The sequence below is a fragment of the Tenebrio molitor genome, chromosome 9 (genome assembly GCF_963966145.1).
Source record: "Tenebrio molitor chromosome 9, icTenMoli1.1, whole genome shotgun sequence".
Classification (NCBI taxonomy): Eukaryota; Metazoa; Arthropoda; class Insecta; order Coleoptera; family Tenebrionidae; genus Tenebrio; species Tenebrio molitor.
The window spans coordinates 10994790-11018906 of record NC_091054.1 but is presented as its reverse complement, the minus strand read 5'-3'; the positions used below and the strand labels follow the sequence as shown (position 1 = coordinate 11018906).

General features: G+C 39.5%; 3 protein-coding genes across 3 annotated transcripts; 2 read left to right on the top strand and 1 right to left on the bottom strand.

The window, feature by feature from the left end:
• Positions 1–19598: 19598 nt before the first annotated feature.
• LOC138138689 (actin-5C) lies at positions 19599–21847 on the top strand. The gene is made up of 2 exons (XM_069058694.1): positions 19599–19759; positions 20371–21847. Exon 2 carries the CDS (start codon positions 20385–20387, stop codon positions 21513–21515), a length of 1131 nt encoding a protein of 376 aa, XP_068914795.1. The 5' UTR covers positions 19599–19759; positions 20371–20384; the 3' UTR covers positions 21516–21847.
• Positions 21848–22124: 277 nt separating this feature from the next.
• LOC138138694 (actin-like) lies at positions 22125–23013 on the top strand. The gene has a single exon (XM_069058698.1). It carries the CDS (start codon positions 22125–22127, stop codon positions 22983–22985), a length of 861 nt encoding a protein of 286 aa, XP_068914799.1. The 3' UTR covers positions 22986–23013.
• Positions 22977–24024, bottom strand: Nubp2 (NUBP iron-sulfur cluster assembly factor 2). The gene is made up of 4 exons (XM_069058699.1): positions 23819–24024; positions 23681–23769; positions 23447–23628; positions 22977–23398 (listed from the first exon to the last, which is right to left on the bottom strand). The coding sequence occupies exons 1-4, from the start codon at positions 23927–23929 to the stop codon at positions 23016–23018; spliced, it is 765 nt and encodes a 254-aa protein (XP_068914800.1). The 5' UTR covers positions 23930–24024; the 3' UTR covers positions 22977–23015.
• Positions 24025–24117: the final 93 nt, after the last annotated feature.

Sequence of the window (24117 nt, the reverse complement as noted above, 5' to 3'; positions counted from 1 at the left end):
ATGCCATTCTGATACGTCGGTCCGGATGATCAAAACCGGACACGTATTCTTTTCCTTTAATCGCCGGACGACAAAAGCGATTCCGAAAAGCGATTACTCTGCCGATAATTATTCGTTAACGATTTAATTAAACCCATCGAGAATGCCATCGCGCCATTCATCCAACACACATCCACCAACAATGCACTCGCATATCACAGACTTGAGTCACTTGAATCGGGGCCGGGACCAAATCGGTTGCCATATAGGGCCAACTTTGATCCTTCCAAAGCTACGCTCTGCATTATTTCATCGTACCGATATTGGCGAGGTTTTGCCCTTATTTGCAGCGGAATCAAATCTCCTTGTATGATAACATGACCCAGATCGGACCGTGCCGACGGCGGAGGTCGACAATAATTCGCAAACCTTTCGGGGAGACTTCAACACAAAACCGTACAAGGAGTCGACGCGTTCGCTTTCGAGGTCTGGACATCGCTCCGGATGAAGACGCCACCACCGGGATCAGCCGACAACGGAATTATCTCCGTTTCAAGGTCCAAGGTTTCGAAAGCGGTCCTCGAACTTGCCGCCGGATTAATTATGCGCTCGGAATAAATCCGGCGGTGTGAAATTATTCCGCTTTGGTAATCGTGGACGTTTACCGATCGAATCACGACAGTTAATTCGAACCCGATGAAGTCACCTTAAACGTGGTGGTTAGTAGTTTGGTTTAATCTAGAATGTCATGACACAATTTAGTTACAATTAATCTAGGTACCTATTCTACCAAAAGATTTTTTTTTAATCTTCCACAAAAAAATTCAAAACAGATTTCTTTGACATAAGTCAATGTACCTAATATCTAGTGTCACGAAAGACACAATTTTAAACAAAATCAAATCTACTGAAATATGTTTCAACAAATTATTTAAAATATTTCAAAATTAGTTCAGTTTCAATCTAGAGTGTTGACGTCACAGCGTTGTCAATTGGTTAGTTATATCGCGCGTTCAAATGAAATCCTGGGCTGAGTAGGCGTTGGAAAAATGAAACCGTTTAGAACAGTGTAATGTTTGAATTTCCCGCCGTTTGACACAAATGACATTTGTTTATGTTTAATCGGGACATAATTGAACATGTTTGTTGTCAGCGAAGGGTGCCCTTAGATATTTGCTTCGAGAATAGGAGTCGTTACGTTATTCTATTTTTGATGTAAAACATTGCAAAAAAAGAAAAATTGTTTGCCCCTAAATTTTAGGTTAGCTGTCAACATGCTCCAATTAATCTACGCTTTAAAAACGCACAACAATTGATTGTTTCCAACGCCTTCCCAGCCCAGGATTTCATTTGAACGCGCGATATTACAGATTTTAGACACTGTTTGAAAAAAATCCGGAAAAATCCACTCTTTGTTCCGGTCTCGACAAATCGATTGGAACGATCACGTCGTCTGGCGTTTTTCCGCTCGGTTAACGAACATATCATTTTTAATTGACAGATTGGTTCCCTCTGTGTCAATACACGCTCCGCTAACGAATTCAATTCCGATCAACTCGTCTGCACTTCAGATTTATTTTTTTTAAATGCACAAACTCATGTAACGGAGTTAGAAAACACTTTGACATTCGGGTGGCGCTAGTGTCTTTTCTAATCAAGCGTCATCACTTTGACATTCAGGTGGCGCTAACGGTCTTTTCTAATTTGCTAATCAAGTGTCAACACTTTGACAACTTTAACATTATGGTGGCGTTAGTGGCCTTTTCTAATCAAGCGTCAACACTTTGACAACTTTGATATTCTGGTGGCGCTAGTGGTCTTTTCAAATCGAGTGTCAACACTTCACCAACTTTTTGACATTGTGGTTGCGCGCAAGATAACCCGCCTGGTGGAATTAAGGTCGTACGTTATGAAACCGACCGTTAATGTACCATCAAGGAAAAATACCATTTTTAAACGACCGTGACCGACAATCTCGTTTCGTTTCCTTCCGGTCAAGGATGAAATTTTTTGCATGCGTTACATCCAGAAACCTTGCACGGGGACATGTTCGCGTATTCGGACCCACAAGACGTTCTCACGACACGCAAGGAGTGGCACCGTACTGAATCACGAATAAAAATACATTTCGGAGTCACCACTCCGATATAAAAAATGGTACTGGTGAAGAGACAACTCGGAAAAAATCGTCAAGATGCGACTGTTGTTTTCTCCCCTTCGACTCTTTCTACTTCATTTCAGTCGAGGGCGATTTCGACGGTTTCGTTCGCTTCTGGAGGAAGTTCAGTGCGAGATGTCGAAACCGATAACGCCTCACCCGGAAAATGATTAACAATTTTTTTTAATGGACTAATGTGTTAATTATGATAACATCGAACAGTGTGAGTTGTTCAGTTATTTGCATAATGAGAGGTCGTAGAAATCTTAACATTTTTTTGTGGCGAACCTGACTTATGGCTACATTGCAATTATCAACTAACGGTTTTGTCGCCCATTTGAGGTTATAACTCATCACGGAAATATTCTCGCCAACGGAACAGTTCATACATTTTCAATACCGACCGAATGCAGTTATATAATACATAATTGTATTTCTTTGCTTGATCAAATTTACAAGACTATACACCCGGTGTCACCAAACGTCACCATTTTTCCTCCCATTTCCGGCAGAGGGAGTCTCACCACCACCGTTCAATTTTCGCTAGAGCGGCACAAACAATTTTTTAAATGCAACAAAAAAAGCCAGTGATTCTCGAAATTTCACCGTTTTAGCACCACGCCAAAAAGAACGTTCCTCGTAACGCACACACTTCCTGTTTGTCATTCGGCAGCTGTTCAGGATACGATTATCGACTTCCCTTTTGCAGCACAGGTGGTTCGAAAATCCCCTTCCAGGCAAAACCGAAAAGTGCAAACTCGCAAATCGATTCGGTGCAATAGCAAAGCTGCCAGGATTTTGCAATGACGTCACGTGTTGGTATCGATTGTATTATTTTTAAAATTTCGCTGTTTTTTGACACGCCACAGCCGTCTAATGTCATTGCAGAAATCAATTTCTTAAACCGCAACCGCCGTGAGTTGGGGTGAATCGTTCCCCTTTTATAGTCGCTTTATAAAATATTCAAAGCGGAAATGAGGATTCAGAAGCTAAAATGTTGATATTTTCAAATGTAACAAAATAACGGGTGTTTTTTTTTTAATTTGGCGTTGAAAGTCGATTGTGAACGCACCACCGGATTGTAACTGGGATCAGCTGTTTAAATCTAATCACACTTTTTGCCTGTTTTTAATATGCAATTTGAAAATTCAGTCGTTTTTAAGACGAATGGTTGATCAGCTGTTTAAATCTAACCTCACTTTTTGAGTTTGTGTTTTTAATCTGCAATTTGAAAAATGAAAATTTCGCAATCGACACTTCAACGCCAACTTCGACGCCACATTTAAAAAAAAAACTTTATCTCTCAAGTTAAAATTTAAAAAATCAGTTCTGTCTTGTGGTAAATACAAAAAGAAAAAGAAGAGAATATGTATTTTGATATTTCAATGAAAAAGATTTGCAACAAGTAAAATAAATACTTCTGGGAACCCAGATGCGAGCGCAAAACCTGGCACCAATCCCACTTGTGTTTTGTTTATTAACGCTCTGATTTGTCCCGATTTAATTCCGAAATTAATTAACGTTAAAATCGCAATTAAAGCGTTCGAAAAGGTAACCACCAGACTATAAAGACGCTTCATTCCGCGCGTATATTTTACCATAACATCGTCGCTACCATAGATCACCTCAATCTGGCAGTACCATCTCGGTCGATTTGAATTTTTCGATTGGTTCGGTCAGGACTCGAAGCTCGCAATGAATCTGGAAAGAAAGAAAAACAAAGCGCAAGGCCAGCGGTCATTCTCTAATTGAGACGAGAAGAAAAACCGGCGATCCCCATATGGCTGAGCTATTCTGATTATTTTTCCGACAAGTTATACGAAACGTTGACGCTGATTTATTTCTTGTTCTTGCTGCACATTCACGGTTATGTCAGTTCTTTAACCTGGAGAACAAGCAGAGCACGGTTTGTTGGACTCGTATCGTTTCCTATGAGAATACCTCGGCTCGCTGCTGCCGACTTAATTACCTTTAGGAATGACACCGCTGCGTCCTCTTACCTAAAACCTAATTACGGTTTCGTGTGTAATTAGCCCTCTGTATTAAAATTAATTCGGCCAGGACTAGGTACACATGGGGGGCGCGGCCGGCCCACCCCGTGAGAGTCACGCCAAATCACGCAAATATTGTCAAAATAAACACTGTTTATCGAAGAATAGCATTTATCACTTCAGTAATCGCGTGACTAATGGAAAAAGGAAAATCTCGAGAAATCAGGAGATGTTAGAATTATTATTCGAAAATGTCATTTTCCTAGAAACTCGATGATACATTCATTATGAAATGTATCATAAGTCATAACTCTTCAAAATTATCTCCTCTTTAGAATCGCAATTTGTAAATTGTTTGATAAACGATCAGAGTAAAATCAGATTTAAACAAATTGACTAGATTTTGACCAAAACATCTCAAATTTAATCGAGTCCTACAAATATTCGCTTGGGGACAAGTCCGGTGAATAGATAGGACAGAGCATTTCGCAACGTTCCAAGTTCAAGGCTTAGGTCTTTCGGTTAATGCTTTAACCTCATTATACAAGGAATATTTGCCTCTCTTCATTCTTCATTCAGAAAAAACAACACAAACAATTGTTTTTTTTTTTATTCTTCAGAAATAAAAGAAAATTAGATTGGTGAACTCACAAGAGCTGCATTTCCGAGGATTTTATCCACGACGCTGGTTTCAGAACAGACACAACCCTGCTACTCACCAGATCTAGACACTGGTGAATACCGATCGCTGCTTCGTCTCGGTACTCATTCTCATCTCAATGAATTTTTTATCAACAGATAATCATCGTTGTACCAAATGTTTAGCGTGTCTTAAACTGTGACTGCTGATCGTGTGAATTCTCCCGGTTTTTTGTTTCTATGTCAGGGACGACAAATGACGTATTTCCGTCTTCCATAAACAAACGAAAAAAAGTGAAACTTTTATTTTTAAGTTTATCAAGCTTCCAAACAGTGCCATTCACCTACCGAGTGATCCCAAAGCACTCTAGAATCATTTATTATCAACAATCTCTACAAATGCACATCTGTTTCTTTCCCTTTTCCCCTCTAGCTCACACTCTCGATCACTTTTTGTCTAATTAACTCCTACTGCTTTTAGCTTTGATGACACTCTTTCCTTTCACATTTCACTCCAATGTTTACCCCATCGACCCTTATTTTGTCGGCGAACACACAATGGATATATTGTACGGTCTATATCCACCCCTGACCCTCATTTATCCAAACATTTTGTTTGCATTAATTCCCCATTTGAACAACTCAGTCTCACAAGGAAATTTTATCCCTGCTTGAAAAATTCATTCCCTACCCATAGAAAATGCAAAGAGCGATGAAGCTCCATCTCAAATGTACCTATCGGGTGTTCAGTTTGCTTTGGACAGTCGATTGTGAACGCACTACGGATTTACGGATCACGGATCAGCTGTTTAAATAAATCTTACGTTTTTACACGAGTGGTGCGTTCACAATCGACTCTTCAACGCCAACTTTGACCAGAAATTTAAATGAACACCCGATATTTATTACACGCAAAAAATATGTACTGTTGCATAACAGAATGAATTGCAGTAATTATCAGCTGAGTCTCAATTGCACCACTGATAATTATTATTATGTTAAGAGCCACAAAAATAATCGTATTGATTTTCGTATCGAAAGTATGTTTTTATCAGCAACGTATTGTTGCTGATAAAAACATACTTTCGATGTGAAAATTTTATTTTGTGATAAAGACTAGACTGTATTTTAAAAAATCTCTGTTTTTGTAAAATGCTTCCCATTATATAAATCAGGTATATAACACGTGACAGTTTAGATCTTTTAAATATACCTAGAAATGTAACAAGAGATAATGACCATGCTTGCCACATTATTTATCCAAAAAAATGTGACAATTGAACGCTTAAGTGTGCGTTATCAGGAGAAAAATAGGTCGATAAACAATCAAGAAAAGCATTTCGTAATGCTTGGAAAATTTTCCGAATTTCTTGTAATCCTCGATAAACATTTTTCGATCTCGTCATCTCCATATTAGCGAATTTCAATCTGAATCGGTCAAATGGTAAATTTCAACATTGTTTATGGTAAAGAAAGTGCAGTAACGAGAGAGGTTAGGTGGACGGACGTCTTTAAAAGGAAACCGACACCGATTCGAATTTTATGGTAAATAAACCTTGGACCGGTCGGAATTTGTTTTGGACAATTTTTCCTCAAAGACGACACCGTATGTCCAATTTGCGTGACTAATTACCGATCACAGCCCTAATTAAAGTGTCACCCGGAGATTTCCCCGGATCAATCCGGTCAACAGCGAGGAAATTTTCGCCGTGATTTTCCGTCATCCACACAAACAATTGCAGGATTCGCGTAGTACACTCCCACGACCAATTACTCGTTTTGTCAACAAGATTTTCTCTTTTCTCGTGGTTGCAGCGAATTTTCCAAGATGCGCAACAAAAATCTATTTGCATATTTATCGCCGGTGATATAAACCGGGAAAAGTGCTGCAATGGAATCGCATAAATAAAAAAAAAAATCTATTGGTGTCGTTTCGAGAGTGCCAGATAAATCCGAGTGCATTTACGACATTTCATCGAAAAGTAGAACCACGTAATCTTTACGCAACGAGATGTGCTAATTGGTCGAAAATAAATCGAATGTGTAGTGCAAGAGGTCGGTTGCTGACAAGAAAATTATTCAGATGGGCACTCGTGTGACACGAGCTAATTAACATTCATTGACCTTGCCGCTCTCCCGAACACGTAACAATTACTAAGACGTTGACTTAGTCGATGATTCAATTTTCAAACCGTCGGGGCTCAGTTTTGCGAGGCGGCACATATTTTGCGCCGACTTGGATCTGGCCTACAACACTCAATTTTTCAAAAAAAAAGTGCTTTCCGAAAGAATATGCAAGACGTGATTTTTTCAGGATTTAATGAGGGTTGAAAGTGAAGATGAGAAACTCCTGGAGCCGGTTCTGGTCGTTGCAAATAAAAATAAAAATACAGGGTGTCTCAAAATTCGCGAATTCCGAATTCAGAGCGTGGTAGGGAAGGACCCAGTGGAGCTCGAAAAATACTTTGGAAAAAAATTCGCTCTTCCTGAAGAAGATATAAGCACTTTAATTTTGTTCAATACATAGCAGCCTTGATATTCACAGTGACAAAATACTATTCTAGCTACGTTCCCGTTTCATTTTTAAGAGAAATTAAAAACATTTAAGATTTTTTTACTCCAAAGTAAAGCTATTCTTCAAAAAATTGTTTTACGTTATTATTTGAAGAAAACACACTTCAAAGAGTGCACCCTCAGACCAATGTATCTTTGTGGGGGGAGTCCCGATTATTTTTTAATTTCCATATTTGGACCACTGAAGTGATCCCCTACAATGCTCTGAATTCGGAATTCGCGAATTTTGAGACACCTGTAGATTTATCGTGAAAGTGAAACATTAATTCGGCGTGTTTTATTATGGACGTTAAAGTTGTCCCTGTCGAGGAAATGTAATTTTTTTTTGAAACCCAATATGTACTTGGACGTTTGTCGTGAATAAATTGTTTACAATCAAATTAAAATTTTCATCTGAAATGACAATCCAATGAGTAAATTAAATGATAATAAATTTCAATTTATTGCCAATTTACCTTGAGGAAAGATCGTGGAATCATAAACAAATAAATTTCTTGCCGCGACATATCGATACAATGAATCCATTTCATCACCAAATAAACATTATACAAATTATTGACACGCAAAATGGAATTACATAATGATGTGATAACGCACTTTTTTCAAGTGTACCTAAGTTGTAACGTTAAACACCGATTGCTGGTATTGAAATGATAAAAAATAAAGATAAGAAAATATCGCGAAATTCCATCTGGGAGTTTATAATTCGGGCAGAAACCGAATTGTTTTTGCGATAAAATGTCGTCAAGAGACTACCCGGTCTTACGTATTAATTGCAGACCACCAAAAACGAATCCACCTGGCCCACTTCCCACCCACGCCACTGGACAAATACCGAACGAAACTTTGCAAATCGAATTCCTGACATTTCTCTATTTCTTAAACATCCAAGAATCATGTTCGACTCTAGGAAAAAAATTAAGATAAACGACTGGATATTCCATTTGTGTGTATAGTCGTATAAATTTTGTAGAAGAACATGTCTCGCTGTATACCACAGACCAGCGAAGAATTCGTGGTGTTAAATTGTGATAAAAAATGCGTCAAACCTGGTGAATTATATAAGTCGCGAGTTGTTTACGTTGCCGTGTGGGTGTCAGTCGTTATGAATAATTGAAAGATTTTTGCACGTGCTGGAAAATGAATGGTGTCATTTCCGGCAAACGCGGCGTAAACAGGTCCGGTACAATGGGACCATCCAAAAAAGCGCTTTTAATCCACTTCCCAGGGCGATAGCGATCGACAAGAAGTGGAAGAAAGTCGATGTCGGATCACGTGAAACAATACAAGAGCGCACTTTATGTAATTGTAATTTGGGAGGCGTGTTGATAAGACGGAACGGGTGAAAGCGCCTCGAGACTTCGTCTATAAATAAATTTAGGAAACCATTGGCACACTTAGGAGGATGTGGAAGAGTGGAATATCGCGTTCCGTTGGTCGGACAGTGGTCACTTATCGTGAAAAAAAAAATCTAAATCCATCACACTCACCTTATCAGCTCCAGTTTCCTCCGATAACGATTCCGCTGAAGTCGTTATCCTCATGGGGAAAAACGACACTCCAAGTCTTTCCTTCGCCGAAACACGAAAACAAACAGAACACTCCAAACCTGAAACAATACAATACAATCAGCGCTGAGTCAATCCGCGACGGGCGTCTCACGGATCACGGCCTGGCCTGGTGAAACCCAAAACGTCGCCACCTTCCCGAAGCGCGATCCTGTTATAAATTAGTCACTTCCGAATTCCTGGCGCCCACGTGGCAGTGCACAATCTTCGCAGGAATCTAATTACCAAAACAGAAGTGAGTCATCGAGGCCCCCGGCTGGACACGTCAGTCCTGACTCATTCCCGCCGGGATTGGGGTAGGACGTCGTCCTTCTGCAGGACAATGCGGCACGTCGACGAATATGCGTGCGTGCCCTGACGGCTTAATTTCTTTCATTAGCCCACCAGGAACGGGTGAGTCAGCGTGGACGAGCGAGATTTCCACCGGAACCTTGACCAACGCTGGCAAGGATGGTTGGACTATTAAAAGCTTTCGAAAAGGCAAAGCGAGCCGGAGGAAATTCGTCACGATGTCTATGTGGGCCACGGTGGTCAACACGATGTGCCATAAACGAGAAACAATTGTTGTTTTGGTTCGGAGCTGTTAACGACCCAATAAATGTTTAATCAAAGCCTGGGAGGAGATATGTTAATGGAAATTCTGGATCATGTGCCAAAATGTGCAAGGAAAAAGATTCAACTCGAGTTGAAGAGATTAACATTCCGGAGAACAGAAAACCACCTAAACCAGGATTAAATAACTTACAAAAAAAAAACTAGCACATACAGGGTGTCTCAAAATCCGCGAATTCCGAAATTAGAGCGTGGTAGGGAAGAACCCAGTGGAGCTCGAAAAATAAAATTCGCTCTTCCTGAAGAAGATATAAGGCACTTTAATTTTGTTCAATACATAGCAGCCTTCATATCCACAATGACAAAATACTGTTGTAGCTACGTCGCCGTTCCATTTTTAAGAAAAATTACAAAAATTTAAGATTTTTTTACTCCAAAGTAAAGCTATTCTTCAAAAAATCGTTTTACGTTATTATTTTCCACAATCATCTACACCATAAATAACAATAAACACTTGCACTTCAAAGAGTGCAATGTATCTTTGTGGGGGGGAGTCCCGATTTTTTTTTTTTAAATTTCCATATTTGGACTACTGTGATCCCCTACAACACTCTGAATTCGGAATTCGCAAATTTTGAGACACCCTGTATGTACTATAATTCGCAAAGTGATTTTTACAAAAAGGAAGAAGCCCTGTGGAAAACAACTATTGTATAAATTTTGGAAAATGAAAGAAAGAATCCCTATGGTATAGTAGCTGTAAAAAGACTTCGTGAAAAGACAAGAGAATTTGAAATGAAATACATATTATTGGGGTATAAAAAATAAAGAACTACGATGATGAAATTAAGTATTTATATAAAACCAGATAGTATAATTAAGGAAATAGTTGAGGAGGAGCTATAAGAAAACACGTATACATATAAAGAAATTAGAAAATATGATTAGAACATTTTATTCCAAGTAAAAATAACACATATTAGGGAAAAAGAACAGAAAAATTACATATTAGATATACGAGTAATCAACGCTCAAGAAGAAGAAAATGGAAAGAAAAGAAGAAAATAATAGAAAACAAGGAGAAAAAAATATGGAACAAAGAGAAGGAGATGAAAAGGAAGAAGATAATAATAGGAAACAAGGAGAAGTAAGTGAAAAGGAAAAAGAAAATACATGATATGAAACAACAAGAAGAAAATATGAACAAAGAAAAAATTCAATGTAACAAATTCTTTATTTCAAAATAATTAAATTGACATAGAACAAAACATGATCAAACACATGAATTTTTTTGAACTCAAAGAAAATTATAGGGGTAGAATAACAACATACATACCTGCATAATAATAAAGTTGGGGAAATGAATGAAAAATATTATATGGATGATTTAATAGCTATTTATGTAATACTAATAAGTACATAATATAGGTCTTTGTGGACGAGCCCTATTGTTTATAAATCGCCAATAAATAGGGCGAGTTCACAAAGCCTAATTAATAATTATGTACGAATTACATACCAAGCTTTATGTTCGATCGCGAAGTTAAGTTTCTTTTAGATACAAAATTAATAAATTCTAAAAATTACGATAATTCCGAAGTGTTCTGTTTTTGCTGCTGCGGTTACGAAGTTGTTTATTACTATTTATTTATTTATTTATTCACCGAACATGTACTCCATAACACAAGACATGGCAAATTTACCACCCTTTAGATTAAAATCGCGTAAACCACTTTGGAAAGAAGAATTTCTCATGGAACCATTTTCCAAATCTGACTATTGGAAAGCAGCCTGGCAAGATGTAGATATTTTCAATAAAAATCTAATTGAGGATCCTACAAAACAAATTCCGGGATTTGACCTACCTAGGAAAATCTGGTGTAAATTAAATCGTTTTAGAACCGGCCATGGCAAATGCAATAATATGCTGTTTCACTGGAACATTCGTGAAAACCCTTCTTGTGAATGCGGTGCAGAAAAAGAAACCATCCAACACATTGTGGAAGAATGTCCCCTTACTAAATTCCAGCAAGGTTTCTCCAAACTCCATCTACTTACCGAAGACGCCCTAAATTGGCTACAACAAATTAAAAACATATAATTTACCATAATTATTTTATGAATTTCGAATTTTAATTGTAATTTTTCTTCATACGAATATATATACAGGGTGTTTGAAAATTGCTAGTACAAAAAAAAAAACTGTGGCATCTGGAAGCCCTAAGAAATCCAAGAAACCAATTTTTAATTTTTTAAAGCAAAAGGGATAAAGTAACCCTATTCCTGCGGGGCAATATTTTTTAAACCTTGGTAACCAAGCGTGATGATCGTAGTGATAATGAAGGACTATACAACAATATGAAAAATTTATATTTTTTTGCAAGATCTTGGCAACCACAGATTGACAGTTTAAGAACATCAAATTTTTTATTTCGTTATTGCTTAACAACGTGAAGTGTCTTTTTAAAATACCTTAACTCAGTGGTGCACTAACAATTTTAACCCAATTTTTAGTAATTTTTATCTCGAAAACTAGAGGATTTTTATTAGAATTTTCTTTTGCCGATGACTTCAACTCACCATCACCAATTACCAGGTTTTTTTTGTACTAGCAATTTTCAAACAGCCTGTATATACTATTTATTTGAAAATTAACAGTGTTGTGTTTGAAGTATGAAGTGAAATCGTCTTTATTTCTGGTTGTAATAATGAGCAAAGTAAGTGAATTGCAGCAAAAGCCAAAGAATCTTGACTGCAAAGTTTTCTATTAATTCTATTCTTTCCTGATTTAATAAAATTATGAAATTTAGTTATTTTGAGGTTTATTTTGAAGTAATACCCAAAATTGACAAGCGTCCGTTTGACTATCATTCTGGACGCCGTCCATAAAGAGCTAGTTTATGGACGCCAAACGATATCATAAATCATGAATTTTAAAGAAGTGCTAATCTCGATGTGAAAATAAGGCAACTAAAAAAAATTATAGTAAGAGTAGGATAATTTAGAAGAATGAACAAAAAGAAATGTTTTTATGTAGAACACAAGAAATGGAAGAACATGGTTCGGATTGGGTTTTAAACAGAGTAATATCAAAAAGGTTACAGCATTGTCTGGAAGTTCGTACGTTGAACTACCCAAATGGATTAAAAATAAAAAGGCGTTCAAAATAATGATAATAATAAATGTTTAATGAGTAGCATATTATCTTGTTTATGTCAAGCACACGCTACAAAAAACTCAGATTGAGTTAATAATTATAACAAATCAGAAACCATAAATAAATTAAGATTCGAAGGAATTAATTTTCAAAGTTAATGTATGTATGTATTTAATTTTAAAAATGGTAAAGTTGATCCAATTTTTGACAAGAAAGAGACAAGTGTTCGATAAAACCGTCCCGCGTGAGCAACAATTACTGTTTGAGTTGGCAATAAAACTACGCTGACTTTTTTGCGTCCCTGTTGGCTAGATTTGTCACATAATCTGAAGTAACGTGAATTTGATAGATCGCCGAAAGTTAGGTTATGTGTGATGCGAAGCAACGGTTTATTGAAAAATGAAGGATTTTTAAAAACAAACAAGTTATAGCGAGGAAAAACCATTTAATTAAAAGGCGTTGATCTAAATGACTCCAATTATTATCAATAAAAGATTACAAAAACCAAGACGTGTAAAATTTGAATGAAACAAAGGGAAATATGTAGGTACAATTCACAGTCTTGCCAATTTCAAGTAAATTTTTTTTTCCCATTCTGTACAGTAATGAACTATATTACTGTACTTAAAACCGTACAGTAATATGTCACTTTACAGCTTAGCAACCATTACTGTACGATTTTGAGTAATATTGCACTTTTTTACGAACAAATTTTAATATTCTTAAAATGCGAAAATTTTAATATGTATTCTTAAAAATGCGAAAAAATATTATACGCTCCTCGTCAGAAAAGTAATTTTACTGGGCTCGTAATGTAATCTACCATTATTGCCAGCTCAAACAGTAATTGTTGCTCACCCGGTATTTTAAACAACAAGATAAGTCACACTATTGCTGGATAAAGATAACAGTCAACTAGGACATGATGGTCATAAAAATGGATTTATGGACGATGTTTTCCGTATGTCAGAAAAAGTGAAGAATCATTAAGAAATCTTGCATAATTTTGTATTTATAAGGAATCCTATCTTCTTAAAATGCCATTCAATTTGCAAATGTAGAATATTTCCTAATGAACAAAATGTAATAAAAAATCATGTGGAAAAATGTACAGTTGATCCATCTGACAAGGGAATCATAGCAAAAAAGCCAACATTAAAATTTAAAACTATGCAGTGAATGCAAAGACATCCGTATGTTATTTATTGTGATTATCTTGGGATTTGATAAACTACGTTGAATCTGATTACGCCAGCCATGATTTGTTGTGAAGATTTTGTTTAAATTATAAAAAGTATTAAAGCCAGATTTTTTTAACAACATATGTATTCGCGGATGCCGCGATTTGGTTGGATGAGATTTGAATAACACGAATTGTGAATTTCTTCGAAAATTTTGCAAAGGATTAATCTCCACTCGCGCTATCTGGAGAGCGTGTACGTGGCGGCTATCAAAATTTTATGAAATCATTGTTTTATTGGTCTCATTATTAGGACAATAAAGTCGGCTCGATTAGAGAATATTGCGTAGTCGCTGATTAGAATTACACAAAAAATGTGGCTTAAAAACGTACATAGATAAGAGCGAAAAAACTAATCGCTTGCGGTGGTAACGACGCGGAAAAATAGTGTGGATTTTTAAAACGATTTACACGACAGCAGGGGCTATTCCCCATTTTTTACCGAGTTATAAATACATATTTATTATTAACACCAAGAATTATTACTGTTTCAAAAGAAAAGTGAAAATTTGTTAGAATGCAACGAAACTTTTGTATTTCACAAAAAAAAAATTAATTCCTACACATAATATTTTCCAATAATTATTATTATATGTATTGAATTGGATGAATCGTCTATGAAACGACAAGGAATTATTAGTGAGTCATTTATGGCTGTTCCATCTCATACAGAGTGTTTTTGAAATGCGTGCACAAATTTTAACCACGAGCTACTGGCTTCATGTAGAACTCGGAAAAAATATTTAAAAAATTCTATGACAAAAAATAAAATGACGTTTATTTTTTGAGCTACAATTTTTTTAAATTGCTTTTAGTCTCCCGCGTTGTCCTACAAACTCGTAGGTAAAATTTCGGCACATTTTAAAAATACACCCTGTATATTATATTTTATAAAACATACACCAAAAATTTTTTTAAATAAATAATAATTCGTAATGGGGTATTTTTTGGATAAAATTTGTTTAATTATGTATGACTTATTTCATAATTATAAATAATTAATAATATGTACTTACCTAATTTAAAAAAAAAAAGTGTTTTCGATGAAAAATATGACAAAACTTAAACTTATCCCAGAAATTTTTATAAAATAGGTAAGTACGTGAAAATGATCTTTATTACAATGGATATTTTTGTCTAGAATTCGTTTAATTATGATTACTTTTAATAATTATTATAAAAACTCTTGATTATGGACCTAAAAATTATTTTGTCCTGAACAGGTAAGTCCTATGACACATACGTCATCGACAACAGTGACAACCCTGCTTTGTTTACATTTCCAATAAACAGCAAAATCAAATAAATAAATGTTTTACAAATGAAAATAATTTACATATGTATGTACATGTTGCAATACAGCAAAGTCACAAAAAAAAATGCAATTAATCTCATAAAACGAAGAGATTACGCGAAGTATGATTCCTGCGTAAACAAATAACAGTACTTGGAGTCGTGATTCATCTCTTTGTCATTGAATAATACACTTTCCCCCATTTCTAGCTCAAATTCACCCCTGTTACGCCCATCAATTCACCAATTGTGCGTCCTTATCCTGCAACGTTTTCAATACGAAGCTTATCGTACACATTAATGCATCTATTGTTATTAACTGTTCACCTAAACTAACAATAAAATTATGTTGAGACTCAGCAACCGTACACGCTAACTCAGATGAATAATTATGCAATATACACGGTGGACAACAAAAAATGTCTCAGTCATCCGCCATCTTTGTATGAAAATAAAATAGTAAAATGAAACAGAGATTGCTTTCTTGAAGTTTTCCCCTTGAAAAAGTGCATCGTACACTCAATAAAATATTACAAAAAGTACAAAAACAATTAAGACAACATTGGAAAGACATTTCAGGGGACACGAAATTTTCAAAAATTCAAAAATGTTGACTTTTCTATTTGATTCTTCGGATTGTTCAGTTTTATTTTTCAAACATTTTCCAAAAACCGTTTCGTCCCTGTTAATCACCCAATTAGTTTGATTAACGAGTGCAATTAGTGAGAGCAGCGTGCGTATTAAAATTAGGTGAGGCGGCGAATAAACACATCGTGTTCGATTCCAAAACAAATAAATTAAAAATATTGACTTTGTTCCGATCAAACAGTGTGTTTGCCTACCTAATCTATCGTCAAAATTTCCCCGAGATCATTCTTTATGGGAATCTTTTCCGCACCACACAAATATGGCAACGAGGCCCGTCCAAAATCCCACCGACCGACCGACATTACGTCCCACAACGAACCTAAAAATTCCAACGCTCGTTGCCTAATCCGACCCTGATTAACCCGACCGAATTGGCAGTTCCATTGAGCGCGCCAATTAAAATCAACAAAGTGTAGAGCACCCGAATTTGCATAAGCAGATCAGAAGCGGCACCTCATTGTTGATGGAAGCCGGGCGCGTTTTTGGGTCACACCCATATGCCCATCGAGTGAGACAGATGGACGTGAAAGCGCCTTATCTAAGCGAGAAAGGAAGTGGTAACAAAATTTTCTCCTTATTTGGAAATATCTATGCGGAGAGCATGCGTTGATACGGGTGGCCCCGCTTGAATAGAAATTACGGCCGTAAAAGAACAACGTCGTTGTTATTCCTTCCGTTCGCGTCCGGCAGACGCACACGTCGAGGCCTCGCCGGAAGGCTGTGCGCCGACGACGGACGGCAGACGTCTGGACGCTGATCAATACCACCACTTCTAAATATAATCGGAACGTCTAGCGTGAGTCTACGGGACAGGTTCAAAGCACTCGCGCGATAATCGGGAGAAAGGCAGAGTTAGCGGACTGGCAGAGGGACGGCGGGACCGCCGCCACACCTGCAACGAAAATGTCAGAGTTTTAAGAAGTGGTTTGATGGGTAAAACACGGCTTACTCACTTGACTCGATCATATTTGGGACATTAAAAAGGTGTAAATAAACATTCCAACTTCCTCAATTTGGAGAACTAATCGCGACAAAAATAAATCAGTCAACGGAAAAGTGATAATCTAGGATTTTCCGACTGTGTGAATACACAATGATAACGAAAACCACGACTCTCAGAAAGCTTTCGTGTAGTGGTAGTATGTAAAAAAAAGAAACATTTGAATGAAAATTTTTGGGAACTTTTGGATACAATGTCTTTCTAGAAATTGTTCGAAACTCATCCAAATCCAGGTTTTCTTTTTGAAAATGAAAATCAATTAGAGAATTCTCATTTTCTACTTTTATTTCTGGTGAGATTCAAAATATTTCGATGCTCTTGGGACGTTATTCTTTGTGACTAGCGAATCGTTATTTTGAAATTTCAGTTCATCAATAACCGAGAGTGTAAGGGTGAATAATAAAAGGAATCTGTTTCGCAGTTCGTTGCTGTGGTTCGTTGTTGCTTCAGACTTTCAAGAGTTCTGACACATTACTTGCTTGTCACACCAAATACGTACTTTTTAAAAAACACATTCAAAACTAAGATTTTCCTTCCTTTGTAAAATTTTGATTTACGTAAATCAATTTATTGATTTTGATTCCAGTTACTGCATCTACCTTCCGATTGGATTAAATCTGATGGTTCCCTTTTTGTATCTGTCGAACCTTTGAAAATGTTCTGCCTCATCAACCCCCTTAGGTGAAACTTGTCCTCCTTTGCAAAAAAATTGACTAACTTTACAGACGTAAAAATATTAAAAACAAATCAAATCGTTTGTCACTGTCTCCCTTTCACCGGTCACTCTTTCATAATGTGGGGTTTGTTACCAACCACCTTTACACAAAACATTATCAAGACTTGGACTTTTACGATTCGTCCTCTGGGATCCCTTACAACGAAACAGATCGATCGAGACATTTCAATTTTTCCTTTGTTCAGAGAATTATTGCAATTCTTATTTCCCTTTTTTTCTGTTTTATATCATTTTATCGGGTATCGATTAAATCACACAATTACCTGGTTTTTGGAACAAGTCTACGAAACTATTTTAATTGGTTTTGCAACTGCAAAATAAACTTGTTAAAGTCAGATGATTGATTAGCAACGTTATCACAGAAACGTATTGTAACACTCAAAAATATTTAAAAAATTTCATCGCGATAGGTATTTGGAAAGTAGCGAAACAACGCAATCAATGTACTACAAATGAGATTAATTAAATAATGGAGTAACTGTTTGTTGGAAATAATTAATAAGAAAAGAAACGTAAGATGTGTGGCGTAAAACCATCCATCCATGTGACACTCGTTTTAGATCGTAAAATAAAAATAATAAAATGGCTTATCTGAGCATAACTGAGAAAAATTCCTGGAGAGAGACCGGTGCCGGTGATCTAACGATTCTTATTGCATTGTGTTTTGCGATTGTGACAAATAATAGGAACGTTATCGGGATCACGTTTGTGGAACGTTATGGTGGGACCTTTTCACTTTTCCACCATCAGAGCCATGTCGGTGTTTTTACCTTTCCATTGAGAATTTTTTGTGTAGTTTTCCCCGAGTGAAATTGGCACCAACAAGCTTTCCCTTTTCTTTTTGTTCATGAAAATTGCAGGAAGATCTCGGGTCAACAGTTAGAGGGGCACGCACCTGTGCGACCTTCACCTGTGGAAATCTATTTTCGAATTCGGCACCTAAAAAGCAGCCCAATTAGCACGAGTCTCACGAGTGAATAGAAAACGCGGCACCATTAATGCTCCCGTCCCTGGGATATTTACGGTCGCCACGAAAAAACTCTTGAATCGGATCGGTCCCTGTTAGCGCCATTAATGGGCAAAAACCGGCCGACTTGATTTTATTAAATCGGTAACTGTACCGTCGCCTTCCCTTTCGTCCCCATCTTCACAGTTAGGAGAGGAATTCCATCTGTCCAGTCCAGGCCCGGAGCCCCAGGTCCCCATGAAGTGACATAAGTGTTCAAGGTCGAGGAACGAGGCCAGAGCCCGCCGAGATGAATCGGAAAGCCGGCCGGCTACACCATCTCGAGTTAGGTTAGGCCGAAACCGGCCGACCAATCGGCGCGCTACGTCCGCTTTATGCCCATATATGGTAACGTTCGTGAACAAGTCTGGTGGGGCGGACGAGTCCATCCTTGGGGGAGTCCTCGCTGTGCCCGGCGACCGTATCAACAAAATCAAATCAATTGTTTCGAATTTGACGTCACCCGACTCAAAATCGCCCCCTAACCGTCCATTTCGACCGGCCCCTTTGCAAAAATCCCGTTCCGCGCCCTTTTCAAATTCGAATTTCCACCCCGGCCCACCCGGGCAAGTCCAGTTTTTCGAACGCCGGCTTCCTCGAAATCGCAACCGGCATCTTTCATTCGTTGGTTGATCGCTGTTGTTCTGTGACGTGTCCGTTCAAACGGTAAGTTTTGACAATTTTTTTTACGCTTTTCCGACGACCGAGCCGCTTGCATTTCCGGCCGACGCCGCGACCACCTGAATACGTTATTTTTAACCCCCGGCAGGTGGTTGTTGACGAAAATAGCCGCCCGGCCTTGCTGGCCCGGAGCCAGCTTCTCCGTCGGCATCTCATGCACTTCCCTCACTCGTGGCCGCTCAGAGGACCGTTTGCTCTTGCATTGATAATTCACCCCGTGGCTCATTTTTTTTTATTAGCCACTCAATGATAAGGATATGAATTGTGTGTCATGATGACTCGGGGAGGGGAACGCGGCAAGGGGGGCACCGATGCAATGCTATTCCTTATATGGTAATGTTTGCCGGCGATTGGCTCTCGCCGCCACTGTAATCCTGCGCCGTCGACTCGGGGAGGGGCACATAACGCACGTCATATATAGCCGGTGAAATTTTGAATTTCTCACAGTACGAACTGCTTTGTGATATTGTGTGCAGACGCTCCATCCACCGGACCTGTGCTTAGATTTATTTTATTTTATAATTGAATAACCCCAATGTAAGTTTCCAAGTTGATTTAAGTTCGCGATATTTCGTGTGATCGGGGTGTGGCCGTGAAATTATATCATCCCTCTATAACTCGCAGAGCAAGTGCAACCGTTTTGCAAATATGTAATTCAATTCAAAAATAAGTGTCGGTTGGTACAAATTTTTAATTCGCACCGTTGGTAACAATCAATTCATAACTGTCAATGTAACAATTGCGAAAATTTCAGTTGCGGTCAGCAATTTTTGCCTTTGTGAGTAACAATTTTTGAAAGTTTGGACGCAAGTGCGAAGATAACGCGTATCGATTAGTTTTTGCTGACTTTCATTTTTTCACCGCACAAAAAACCGTTACACTTGTCCACAAGAAATGGGAATAGTGGAGTAGATGTGAGCTGTAGCGACGTGAAAATTTGGTTTAAATTTTTTTTTGAATTGGTTGCCGGCTCGTCTGGTACTTTCTCGTCGGGTCATAAATATGCAAGAGGCGTAGTCGCGGTACCGGTTTCGTCGGATCCGATCCCTAACGGGCTCCATTGTTTACCGGTTTTTTTTTTGGTTGAGCGTTGGTTCATTCATGCAATGGTCGTTTGCGAGTCGATGCTGATGTTTCCGTTGTTGCAGTAATACTAATCAAGATGTGTGACGAAGAAGTTGCCGCATTGGTCGTAGACAATGGTTCCGGTATGTGCAAGGCCGGTTTCGCCGGTGACGACGCCCCCCGTGCCGTGTTCCCATCGATCGTGGGCCGCCCCAGACATCAGGGCGTGATGGTCGGCATGGGCCAGAAAGACTCGTACGTGGGAGACGAGGCCCAGAGCAAGAGAGGTATCTTGACCCTGAAATACCCGATCGAGCACGGCATCGTGACGAACTGGGACGACATGGAGAAGATCTGGCATCACACTTTCTACAATGAACTCCGCGTGGCCCCCGAGGAGCACCCCGTTCTGCTGACTGAAGCCCCGCTGAACCCCAAAGCTAACCGCGAGAAGATGACCCAGATCATGTTCGAGACTTTCAACACCCCGGCGATGTACGTTGCCATCCAGGCCGTTCTGTCGCTGTACGCTTCCGGTCGTACCACCGGTATCGTGCTTGATTCCGGAGACGGTGTATCGCACACCGTCCCAATCTATGAGGGCTACGCCCTGCCCCACGCCATCCTCCGTTTGGACTTGGCTGGTCGCGACTTGACCGATTACCTCATGAAGATCCTGACCGAACGCGGCTACTCCTTCACGACCACAGCCGAGAGGGAAATCGTCCGCGACATCAAGGAGAAGCTCTGCTACGTCGCTCTAGATTTCGAACAGGAAATGGCAACAGCCGCCAGTTCGAGCTCGTTGGAGAAGAGCTACGAGCTCCCCGACGGTCAGGTCATCACCATCGGAAACGAGAGGTTCCGCTGCCCCGAGGCTCTCTTCCAACCCTCGTTCTTGGGTATGGAAGCGTGCGGCATCCACGAAACCACCTACAACTCCATCATGAAGTGCGACGTGGACATCCGTAAAGACCTCTACGCCAACACCGTACTCTCCGGCGGCACCACCATGTACCCAGGAATCGCCGATCGCATGCAGAAGGAGATCACCGCATTGGCCCCGTCTACCATGAAGATCAAAATCATCGCCCCACCAGAAAGGAAATATTCCGTATGGATCGGTGGATCCATCCTCGCCTCACTTTCGACATTCCAGCAGATGTGGATTTCCAAACAAGAGTACGACGAATCTGGACCATCCATCGTCCACAGGAAATGCTTCTAAATTTCATTATATCTGCAACATTCCACTATTAGTCCATGCGTTCAGTTTCTTTGTATATTACATAAACGCGATAGGAAGCCGCAGCCGCGGCCAAGGAACTGCCATGTTTTGTATGTTAACAACCAGTATGGTTTCGCGTAACATATGCACTAGGCCAAAGTATTACAATCTTTTTTTATAATTTATTCCATGTGCAGAAGACTATTATTATTACGTTATTATTACTTTAGGCTAACATTATGGGATAATAAAAATAGTTAAAAATTTGTAAAATATCCTCGTCCTTTTATTTATAATTTATTCAGTTTTTCTACAATAAAAGGAAAATACCACCCGATGTTTCAGTTGCACAACACCACCACGTCCTGATTAGATTACAAATGAACAATCGACAATCAGTCGATGCTCGAATCCTTCGCTATGAAGTCGGGTCGATGTGCTGTTGTTTTTGACGCGGGGTCGTGCTAGACCAGGGTGGGTTTCTCCCACGATGCCACGCCTACAACCACTTTCCGCACGCTCGTCTCAAACGGTGAGATACCACTGGGATGCAACCTCGAAGGAGCAAAGAAACCAGTGATCAACGGATTTGTCTTCAATTGGGACGAGATGCGAACAATCTGGGAGCACGGGTTCACCCAGCTGGAGGTAGGAACCGGAGACCATCCGGTGGTACTGACCCCGCCCACGCATATCTGTCTGAAGAGCCAGCTGGAGAAGACGGCGCAGATCATGTTCGAAGATTTCGACGTTCCGGCGCTCCACTTGAACCACCCCGCGGTACTATCTCTTGTGAGCAGCGGACGCACAACGGGTCTCGTCGTAGATTCGGGCTTCTGCGAGACTCGGTGCTGTCCTATCTACGAAGGGCACGTTTTACAGCGCGCCCTGTGCAGGGGGCTGCCAATCGGGGGGCAGGACTTGGCATACTTGTTGGTGGAGGCGCTTAAGAAACGGGGGTGCAAGTGCGACTTCGACGCCGCGAACGACATCAAAGAGAAATCGTTTTACTTGTCGCAGGATTTGAGCAACGAGGAGGCGAGCGAGGAGACGTTTCATCTGCCAGACGGTCGCAGCGTAACGCTCTCTAAAGAAAAATACGCGATTCCGGAGGAGTTGTACGCATCGTCGATGGAATTGTGCGGCGTTCACGAGTACCTTTTCAACACGCTGTTCCGTTGCGACCCCGACTTGAAACGGGAGCTGTTCGGGAATGTTGTCCTATCGGGGGGGACCAGTCTGCTTCCGGGTTTCGCCGCGAGGCTGGAAAAGGAAATGTTGAAGATGCGCCCCGATTTTAAATCGATGCGGGAGTGGGTTCCCAAGATCGTGGCCCCGGCCAATCGCGCTGTTTCCGCTTGGATCGGGGGCGCACTTTTAGCGTCGCTTTCCACGTTTCCAGACGCGTGCATGACGCGAGAGGAGTACAACGAATACGGGCCTGGGCTTGTACATACAAAATTCTTTTAAAACTAGTTTTAATAAAAATATAAAAGTATCTCAAGTCGTTAGCTTTTCGGCGATTTCGTTAAAAGTCTTGGCGGAGGGCGAGTCGGGTAACTCCGTCACGCACGCTTTGCCTAGAAGACTTCCGACTCGCGGGTCTATCGGTAACACTCCTAGGAACGGTACTTGGGCGAGATTTGCCAGCGCTTCTCCTCCGCCTTTGCTGAATATGTTGGTGCATTCTGTGCAGGAGGGGCACACAAAGCCACTCATATTTTCAACCAAGCCTAGTACAGGGATTCCGGTTTTTTTACAAAACGTTATTTCTTTTCTCACATCTTCTGTGGACATTTGTTGAGGGGTGGTCACGATTATTGCACCGTCGCATTTTACGCCCTTCAAACTCTCCATAACGCTGATGTGTTCATCTGAGGTTCCTGCAAAAAAACGGTGACTACCTGGCGGAAACGCTCGGAAAACAATACCTGGAGGGGTGTCGATCAAAAGGTAATCTAAATCGCCCCAACAGACGTCAGTTAAGAACTGCCTCACCATTGCTGTTTTTTTCGGGCCCCGCCACACCACCGCATTGTTTCTGTTATTCAACAAAAACCCTATCGACATTACGGCCAGTTTCTGGTCTTTGTCGGTATATACGGGGACCCATCTGCAAAAAATCGGGTTTTTAAAAGACATAACCTCAAATTGTTTCAACGTACCCTCCGTCGGCTTGGTGGACGTCTTGGCCCTCTAATTGGAGCAAGTATGGTATGCTGGGGCCACACAAATCTATGTCGAGCAAACCGACCTGCAAAAATTTACATTACCTGTGATATTTACCAAATATATGAGCTAACCTTAAAATCTTTTTCTTTCAAAGTCAAAGCTAATTGAGTACTGACAGTTGATTTGCCGACTCCTCCTTTACCAGAAAGCACCAAAATAACGTGTTTTACGCTCTCTAACATTGTTTCAACGAGATTTTAAAAACATTAATTATCTAATTTTTGTGGTTTTGGAATTACTTGTCATCTACCTAGGGAATTTCTCGTGTACAATTTGTGTTTATGTTGGCACTACTTGCCTTGGTGTCAAATCACGAATTTGAAATGTTTGAATTTTTATCTTTTAATTCAGGAGAAAAACGAAATTGTGT